Genomic DNA, 9,892 nt, shown 5'->3' on the forward strand with positions numbered 1-9,892 from the left:
CTCACAGAGGAATCTTCATCTTGGTATCATATACTTTGCTGCTGGCCACCAACCGGGAACGGGGACAGGCAGTCTGGTCAGTCACCACAGTGCTCTCAGAGGACAAGCTCTGCGAGTTCAGGATCTGTGAGTTGTCTGAGCAGTGTGCCAAGAGTTGTGGAAGTGATAGTGAAATGATGGAGACAAACTACTAAGTGGAATTCTCTACAAAGTGTTTGAGCACTGGTTATGTAAACACAGTTATTGAAGCTGCAGGGCTGGTGAAGGACTCTGACCTGAGTGAGTTGAGGGCTAGAATGGAGTGAAGAAAACAATACAGAGGGCCTTTTGGAAAGGGGAGGATTAACAATGGGAGGATGATTCCCTGAAGAAAAGATGAGGGATAGAAGGAATTTAGAATTTAGAAGTAGTAGTGTGTCATGGGGATTTCCCAATAAATTTGATCCATCAAAATGCAATGAAGATGGTAAAAATATAAGAGCTGAACTTGAATGACTCCCTAAATTCAGAATATCTTCTGGTGGGTTAGAAGAAACCCTATGAATTCAACCTGATTCTGAGTCCTACAGTTGGCTACTTTCTGTGTGATCTTGAGTAAATAAACATTTCTCTGAGCCCTCATTTTCTAATATATAAACTATTGTTAGATTGGTCATATTTAATGCTCAGTGAGCACATATTGCCTAAATAGATGAGTTCATGATAAATTTTTGCCGTAAACTGATTTACACTGTCCAGTTTGCTATAAATGAGGTGAATTTGTTATAATTGGTGTTCATTTCATTGCAGATTTCTGATTACCTCCGGTCCAGTACATATGAATCAACTCCATGGCGAGGACCAATAACGTGACTGAGTTAATTATCGCCGGTCTTTTCCAGGACCCAGAGGTGCAGAGAGCGTGCTTTGTGGTCTTTCTCCCCGTGTACTTGGCCACGGTGGTGGGCAACGGCCTCATTGTCCTGACGGTGAGAGTCAGTAAGAGCCTGCGTGCCCCCATGTGCTTCTTCCTTAGTCACCTGTCGCTGGTGGAGATCAGTTACTCCTCTACAATCGTCCCCAAATTCATCACAGACTTACTTTCCAAGATTAAAACCATCTCCCTGGAGGGCTGTGTGGCTCAGATATTCTTCTTTCACTTGTTTGGCGTTGCTGAGATCTTCCTGCTCACGGTGATGGCCTATGACCGCTACGTGGCCATCTGCAAGCCCCTGCACTACACAGCCGTCATGAGCCGGCCTGTGTGCCACCGTCTGCTGGCTGCTTCCTGGCTGGGGGGCTTTTCTCACTCCATGGTTCAGATCATGATCACTCTCCAGTTACCCTTCTGCGGTCCCAACGTGATTGACCACTACTTCTGTGACCTCCATCCCTTGTTCAAGCTTGCCTGCACTGACACCTCTGTGGAGGGGGTCGTTGTGTTGGCCAACAGTGGATTATTCTCCATCTTTTCTTTCCTCCTCTTGGTGTCCTCCTATATTGTTATCCTGGTCAGCTTGAGGAACCATTCAGCAGAGGGCAGACGCAAAGCCCTCTCCACCTGTGCCTCTCACCTCACGGTGGTCATCTTGTTCTTTGGACCCGCCATCTTCCTCTACATGCGGCCCGCCTCCACCTTCACTGAGGACAAGCTGGTGGCCGTGTTCTACACGGTGGTCACCCCCATGCTGAACCCCATCATCTACACACTCAGAAATGCAGAGATGAAAGTTGCGTTGAAGAGCTTGTGGGGCAGGAAAGTAAACTCAGGGTTGCAATAAAAATGAAAATATTAAAAAAAATTAGTATGTATAGGGTGACCAAATATGATTCTGACTTTAGTGAATATGAGCAAGAGAGGAAAATTTAACCTGTTCATGTTTTTTGTTGTATTTTTTTTCATTTATTTTTATTAGTTGGAGGCTAATTACTTTACAATATTGTAGTGGCTTTTGTCATACATTGACGTGAATCAGCCATGGATTTACATGTATTCCCCATCCCGATCCCCACCCCCCCACCTCCCTCTCCACCCGATTCCTCTGGGTCTTCCCAGTGCACCAAGTCTGAGCACTTGTCTCATGCATCCAGCCTGGGCTGGTGATCTGTTTCACCCTTGATAATATACATGTTTTGATGCTGTTCTCTCGAAACATCCCACCCTTGCCTTCTCTCACAGGGTCCAAAAGTCTGTTCTGTACATCTGTGTCTCTATTTTATTTTATTAGTTTTTACAACACTGCCCTAGGATGATGAGAATTTAATTTTCCTTTAGACACCACCAGAAAATTCCAAGCTTCCCTTGAAACTCAGTGCTGCCATCATTAAACCCAAATGCCCCACAGAATTCACGCTTATAAATTATTTTCTGACTACTTCCTTTTGTGTCAGCTTTGTTTTATTCTATCTTCATGGTCATTAAACAATAAAATATATAATTCTTAGGTGCTCTAGATATGTGTGGTTCTTTAATTTCTATGAAGCTTATTTTATAAATAAAGATTTGTTGTTGATGATTTAGTTGCTAAGTGGTGTCTGACTCTTTTGCAACTCTGTGGGCTGTAGTCCGCCAGGCTCCTCTGTCCATGGGATTTCCCAGTCAGGAATGCTGGAGTGGATTGCCATTACCTTCTCCGGGGGTCTCCCTGACCCAGGAATTGAAATCATGTCCCCTGTATTGGCAGGTGGATTCTTTACTGCATACCCACCTGGGAAGCTCAAATGAAGATCTAGGTACCAGTAAAAAATTTACTAAATGACTGAAGAAACTTGTTTGCAAAATAGTAACTGACTTATTCCTGAGAATCCAACCAAGCTTGCCTGTCCACTAAGTGATGGAATGAGGGCGCCCTTTTATCAGTCTATGTGGCCTCAGACTTCCCTGGCAGTTCCAGAAGACCTTGGCTCCTGCTCTGTCTAAACCTTCACTGTTTCAGTCTGATCAGAACCAGGCCTCAAAATTCTTCCAGATACCATTCTCTTCATAAAACATGTGCCAATTTCATTGGGTTGGGAAGACAACTTCCTGTGAAAACTAACTGGCCTTTGCTTATATGGACAGCTTTTTAGGGTATTTAAGCCTATTTTATACTATTGCTATTTCTGGATGTTTATATCTTGAAGTCTACTTGAGGGCTGAACATTACTTACCTTTATATTCTACTTCAGTGTTGGCATAATTTTATGCACATACTATGTCCTCAGCAAAGTTGAATAAATGAATACAAAATTAAATAGATTAATGGATAACAGAATATATGAATGGCATGTAAACTCTGGTGTCAAGGTTCATACACAGTGATGTGAAGAATAAAGAATGTCCTATGGCCTCAGCATCCAATCCTAAGCTTCAATTTCTAGAGTATACTTTTACAATTATTTTCTTGGCATAGAAATGGTGAAATTTCACTTGGCATTATAGAATCACCCCAATTAACAAACAATCTACATTAACCATCTTAATGTTAACAGGTATGCTATCATTCACTTCAGTTCAGTCACTCAGTCGTGTCCAGCTCTGTGACCCCATGAATCGCAGCATGCCAGGCCTCCCTGTCCGTCACCAACTCCCGGAGTTTACTCAAACTCATGTCCATTGAGTCGGTGATGCCACCCAACCATCTCATCCTCTGTCATCCCCTTCTCCTCTTGCCTTCAATCTTTCCCAGCATCAGGGTGTTTTCAAATGAGTCAGTTCTTCACATCAGGTAGCCAAAGTATTGGAGTTTCAGCTTCAGCATCAGTCCTTCCAATGAAGATTCAGGACTGATTTCCTTTAGGATGGACTGGTTGGATCTCCTAGCTGTCCAAGGGACTCTCAAGAGTAACACTGAGGCTATCATTAGAGAGTAAAACTTGCTAATACGCTTGAGTCATGACGACAGAAGAAATATTGCTTCAAGTCATGATTTGGTGAGATTAAGATAGAATTGCCACTTTATTAAGTTTCTGTACAGAGCATCTGAGATTGTGTTTTCACCCCAAATATTTTTGGTTTCTTATATACCATCTTTTCCCGTATAAGACCTGCGTAGTTCATGTCATGTTGTATTTTAGATAAGCTCCTTGTACTCCTTGGTATCAACCATAGCTCTTTCTGAGCTGTTCTTATTTAAATGTCTTCTCTTCTTTGGCGATCCATAAGGCAAAGTGCACAGATTTTAGGGAGGAACACTTGGATTTAAATTCCCACCTTGTTATCTTCTATCTGTACAACATTGGGTTCATCCACTTTTTCTCTTGGTGTCAGCACGCTGTGATTTGTGGAAAGATTGTGGCATGTGGAGAGAGATTAGAATTAAATTTTATTTATTTATTTACTGCTGTGCTGGGTCTTTATTGCTGTGCGGATTTTCTCTAGTTGTGGCGAGCAAAGGGCCACTCTCTACTTGCAGGGTTCGGGCTTCTCACTGCGGAGGCTTCTCTTGTTGCGTAGCACAGGCTCTAGACCGCACGGGCTTCAGTAGCCGCATCGCGTGGGCTCCTTAGTCGAGGCTCCCGGGCTCTGGAGCACAGGCTCAGTAGATTGGTGCACGGGCTTAGCTGCTCTGCGCATGTGGGATCTTCCCGGGCCAGGGATTGAATCTGGAAACAAGATTACATTTTTGTTTTATGTCTCTCTGTCTCCCCTGGTGGCTCAGAGGTTAGAGCACCTGCCTCCAATGCGGGAGACCCGGGTTTGATCCCTGGGTCGGGAAGATCCCCTGGAGAAGGAAATGGCAACCCACTCCAATATTCGTGCCTGGAGAATCCCATGGACGGAGGAGCCTGGTAGGCTACAGTCCACGGGCGGTCGTAAAGAGTCGGACACGACTGAGCGACTTCACATCAGTGAGATAACATGGGAGTGCCGGAAAGGCTTTTCTAACTTCCTTGGTGCCCCCATCCCATTCATATAATTCTAATATCAGAAATTCCCCAGTAGGAGCTTTGTTTCAGGGGAGTAGGACTTTACTAGAAGGGAAACTATTGTTAATCACTAATATCTTAATTTGGATAGTTTTACAAGATGGTTTTCTTTTCTTTCTAGATGGTTGTTATCTGGCCACTGAAATACGGTTCAATCCAAATCCAGTTCATCGTCTTCTTTTGCTGTGAGCTAAGAATTGTTTTTACATTTTAAATGTTTGAAAAAAAAATCAAAGTAGGGTAATACGTTGTGATACATGAAAGTTATACATAATTCAAATGTTAGTGGCCATAAATAAGGTTTCATTGGGCTATAGTTGTACCCAGTATTTTTCTTCTTATTTATGGCAGTTTTTGAGTTAGATTGCCATGAGTAGTTGTGATACAGTGTGGTCTACATAGCCTAAAATACTTACCATGTAACCCTTTAGAGAAATTTGCCTGTCCCTGGCTTAAGCCATATGAAGTTTATTGTTTATTCAACAAGAAGCTGGGAGGTGAGCGGTCCCAGGGTTGTTTTGTTGTTCCTATGATGCCCAAGCACCTGGCTGGTGCCCCTTCAATTCTCTAGGCTGTCCCGTCCTGGCTGCTAGACGTCCATGTAGCTCTTGGTGTTATCTGCTCACATACAGGGAGGGAGAGGCTCTCACTTTACTGTGGGAAACATTTCCCAGAATTCCCCGGAACAACTCTGACTCCTGTTGACCAGGACTCGGTCATATGTCTATGCTGAGATGTAAAGGAGGCTGGAATAGTAAGTAGTGAAAATAGGAATGAGATTATAATATTAGACCAAATATTGTGTTTCCTCTGAGCTGGTCACCCTGCTGTTCAATAATGTCATGGTTCTTTCATTAAATAAGGGATGTCTCCACAGGGAGTTTTGGTGGAGGGAACCCTAGGGGATAATGATGTGGGCACAGTTAGGTTGTTAAAGGATTTGAATCTGGTGCCAGAGTCTTCGACTGAAATCCAGTGTAACCACTTAGAGACTGTGCAACCCCAAGTAAATGACTAAAACCCGTAATTCAGCTTCCTTAATTAGCATGAAAGTTTGGACCAAGTGCAAGAAGCATTTATTTTTTTAACCATGCTGCACAACATGTGGGATCTCAGTTCTCTAACCAGAGATGGAACCTGTGCCCCATGCACTGGAAGCATGAAGTCTTACCCACTGGGCCACCAGAGAATTCCCAAGAACCATTTTCCTAGCAATACTGTTTTCCTGACAGCACACCCGGATTTTTTCCCTGATGAATGATAAAGGATTGAGGCCCTAGGATGTGAGTTCTTTTGTGAAATTTAAAATCTCTTGTTACAAGAAATTTAAACCATATACAGCTGTTATCATCATAGCATGGTTAATAGACTCACCTGTACCAGATACCTAGTTTCAATAACGATCAATTTAGGAGAAATCTTGGTATGTCTCTATCAGGGTATCTCAATGGCAACATTGTTGACATTTTGGTTCAGATACTTTTGGGAGGCTGTCCTGTTCATGTAGGATGTCCTGGAATCCCAGGCTTCAACCTACTGGATGCCAGGAGTAACACATCTCCACCCAAACTGTGACAAGGACAAATGTCTCCAGATATTGCCAAATGTCCTCTCAGAGGAAAATCACCCCCAGTTAGGAACCACTGATTTGTACCAGTTTCTCCTTCCATCCAAAATTTAGAGTGTTCTGGAACATCCCTGGTGGCCCAGTGGTTAAGAATCCACCTTCCAACCCTGCTGATGCGATTCCATCCCTGGTTGGGAGCTAAGATCCATCATGCCTGAGGGCGACTAAGCCCGCGGCCAAAACTAGATAGAGGCCCCCGGGTGCAGGCATTGGAGAAAGCCCACATGCCACGGTGGAAGATCCTGCAGGCCTCGGCGAAGACCTCGTGTGCCGCAGCTAAGGCCCGCCACAGCCAAGGAAGTAAATAAAAACAGGAAACACCCCAAATTCCCAAAACAAAACAAAAAAAAACTAGAGTGTTCCTATATCATCCTTGGTAAACTGAAATGAGGTAAAGCAAAGTGGCAATCACCTTAGGACACATATTGCTAACAGACACATAAAACAAATCAAGATAAACCACCGATGCTCACAGACACAGCTGAGAGTTACGGCAGCTTGATGCTGAAATGCTTGGCAGTGCCAGTTGCTTGGGGCGTGTGCTGCCTCTGTAATGCTCACTTGTTAAGACAAATGCTGCTATTTTCCCTTTTTATCTTTTTCTGTAAAAGGAAAAAATCCTTTTCGGGAAACAGGTAACAGGAAAATAGTGGTGGTGTGAAGTGAACCTATGAAAAGTGGGGGATGCCTGTAACCTCGTCCAAACCAAAGGCCAGGAGAAGCGCTATCTCAGTTTTCTGACACACACCACCCATATTCCTTGGACCCATCCTTTGAGTGGTGTCTTGTCATGTGAAGTCACATGACTGAGTTTGTGATAAGCAAGAGGTGGATCTAACTGACCTCTGCATGGTATAGGGACCCACAGCCTAAGTGCCCTGTGAACACTGGGTGAAATTACTTTAATATATTCCCTATTGACTTCTGAAGTTATGTTACCTACAAGGAAGTTTGGGATGTTAGTACCCAGGTCCTGCTTCCCATGAGGCAGGTGCCTGATGAGGAAGGGGAAAGACATGGCTCTCTGGGGACCAGTCGTCTCTCATTTGATCATCATGCCTTCCGCCTGGCATCCCTTAGCAGGGAGAACTCAAGGCTGAGCTGCCAGAATTCTTCTTTTTCTGTGGAACATGGAAAGACAAGAGTTCTGTGTTCTTCTTAATCAGGTGGAGTAGACCCACGGGCTTAGTCCCAACATTCCCAAGCGTAAGGCTGGAAAGGGGAGCCGATTTCCCATCTGGCAACTCCTGAGCTATATGAGCTCTGGTTGTGAGCTTGGCCTGACTGCTTTGAAACTGTATAACTGAGACCTGCACTACGTAAGGGATGTTCTCGGGGCGTTATTTGCCCCTCTGTGACCAGAGCAGAAAAAAGATCTGGGGTGAGACATCAAAGGCACAGAAACTCTGGGTGAGTTTTGTTTTGTGAGCATGTGATCATTACAACTCCCCTTTGAAAGTGAAGGGAATGCTACCAGGAAGGCCTTGGTATTTTGCAAAGTGCTCTCACGCTGGCCTGGTCTTTGCCTGAGGCAAGCACCGCGCTCAGACCTGGGATTCAGGGATGGAGAAGATGTGGTCTTGGTCCTTGGTGACCTTTGTTCTTTCAGTATTTGCTGAACTTCTGTGATGTACCAGATACTGCGCTAAGAAGGCTAGGATGATCTATATGCACTGATCCTCCATCCTATGTACATTCAGTGAGTGTGATTTTGTGCAGGTGCTTTAGTTGGCACTGGAGATAGAGTGGTGGTAAGAAATAATCTCTGCTCTAAAAGTTCAGTCTGGTGGGGCAGATGGTCACATAAAATAATTATAGTAAATTCAATGTGTGTGTGCTTGCTAAGTGGCTTTAGTTGTGACTGACTCTTTGTGACCCCGTGAACTGTAGCTCACCAGGCTCCTCTGTCCATGGGGTTCTCCAGGCAAGAATACTGAAGTGGGTTGCATGCCCTCCTCCAGGGGATCCTCCCGACCCAGGGATCGAACCCCCGTCTCTTGCATCTCCCGCTTTGGCAGGGTGATTCTTTACCATTAGTGCTACCTGGGACGCCCTACAATTCAATGTGCAAAGTGCAGTATTTCCAAAATGTTCTGAGAGGAGGGTCACTGAGCCTAGGGTTCTATGGATTGCAGAGATGGATTTCCTATTTCTGAGAAGGTTCAAAGGTTGCAGAGTTTGAATGGTAGCATTTCAGGTACGCAAGGGACTATTATATAATTCACTCCTTAAGGAAGGAGTCTTTTGTTTCATATCATTTCAGATCACCCTTCCAAATTACTGCCTCCTGGTGACTACATCATGGCTAAAACACACAATGTGACAGAGTTTATTTTCCTGGGACTTTCTTCCAATCAGCTGGTGCAGAAAGTCTTCTTTGTGATATTTCTGCTCCTGTATGTAGCCATCGTGCTGGGGAATTTCCTCATTGTCCTCACTGTCATGAGCAGCAGAAGCCTTGGCTCCCCCATGTACTTCTTCCTCAGCTACCTCTCCTTTGTGGAGATCTGCTACGCCTCGACGACAGCCCCCAGACTCATCTCAGATCTGCTGGCTGAAAGGAAAGCCATATCTCTGTGGGGCTGCATGTCACAGGTTTTCTTTATTCACTTGTTTGGTGGCACTGAGATTTTCCTGCTCACCGTGATGGCCTATGACCGCTACGTGGCCATCTGCAAGCCCCTCAGCTACACCACCATCATGAACCGGCAGGCGTGTGCCTTCCTGGTGGGGGCAGCGTGGATGGGGGGCTTCGTGCATTCCTTGGCCCAAATCCTTCTCATCTTCCGCTTGCCCTTCTGTGGCCCCAATGTGATCGACCACTATTTCTGTGACGTGCTTCCCCTGCTCAAACTTGCCTGCTCTGACACCTTCCTCGTTGGTCTTCTGATCGTTGCCAACGGGGGGACCCTGTCTGTGATCAGCTTCGTGGTCCTCTTAGCCTCCTATGTGGTCATCTTGCTCCATCTGAGGACTCGGAGCTCCGAGGGGCAGCGCAAGGCCCTGTCCACCTGTGGGTCCCACATCACTGTGGTCACCTTGTTCTTTGGGCCCTGCGTCTTCATCTATCTGAGACCTTCCACCACCCTGTCTGCGGACAAGATGGTGGCCGTGTTCTACACGGTGATCACCCCACTGCTCAACCCTGTCATCTACTCCCTGAGAAACGCTGAAGTGAAGAAGGCCATGAAGAGGCTGTGGGTCAGAGCGATGAAGCTAGAAGAGAGGTAGAGGCTGATCTGTGGTCTTGGTCTTGGTCTTGATCTGTGAGTTCAGAATGATGCTAAGACCAGCATTTAAAAATCCTATTATAGAGGAAAATAAAAACAGAGAAATGCTCACAACAAACATTTTAATAAAAATATGTATATTATTGCA

At 45.0% G+C, this 9,892-nt stretch overlaps 2 protein-coding genes across 2 annotated transcripts; both read left to right on the forward strand.

Moving 5' to 3' along the window:
• The first annotated feature begins 830 nt into the window (after positions 1–830).
• On the forward strand, positions 831–1,760 carry LOC122450436 (olfactory receptor 4B1-like). Its single transcript, XM_043482787.1, has one exon. The coding sequence runs from the start codon at positions 831–833 to the stop codon at positions 1,758–1,760; it is 930 nt and encodes a 309-aa protein (XP_043338722.1).
• Positions 1,761–8,815: 7,055 nt separating this feature from the next.
• Positions 8,816–9,745, forward strand: LOC122449874 (olfactory receptor 4X2-like). Its single transcript, XM_043481931.1, has one exon. The coding sequence runs from the start codon at positions 8,816–8,818 to the stop codon at positions 9,743–9,745; it is 930 nt and encodes a 309-aa protein (XP_043337866.1).
• The last annotated feature ends 147 nt before the right edge of the window (positions 9,746–9,892 follow it).

Source organism: Cervus canadensis, chromosome 11, assembly GCF_019320065.1.
Source record: "Cervus canadensis isolate Bull #8, Minnesota chromosome 11, ASM1932006v1, whole genome shotgun sequence".
Lineage (NCBI taxonomy): Eukaryota > Metazoa > Chordata > Mammalia > Artiodactyla > Cervidae > Cervus > Cervus canadensis.

Bases quoted from the DNA above. Each gene is read 5' to 3' on its own strand.
- LOC122450436 (XM_043482787.1), top strand. From the start codon at position 831: ATGGCGAGGACCAATAACGTGACTGAGTTAATTATCGCCGGTCTTTTC.
- LOC122449874 (XM_043481931.1), top strand. From the start codon at position 8,816: ATGGCTAAAACACACAATGTGACAGAGTTTATTTTCCTGGGACTTTCT.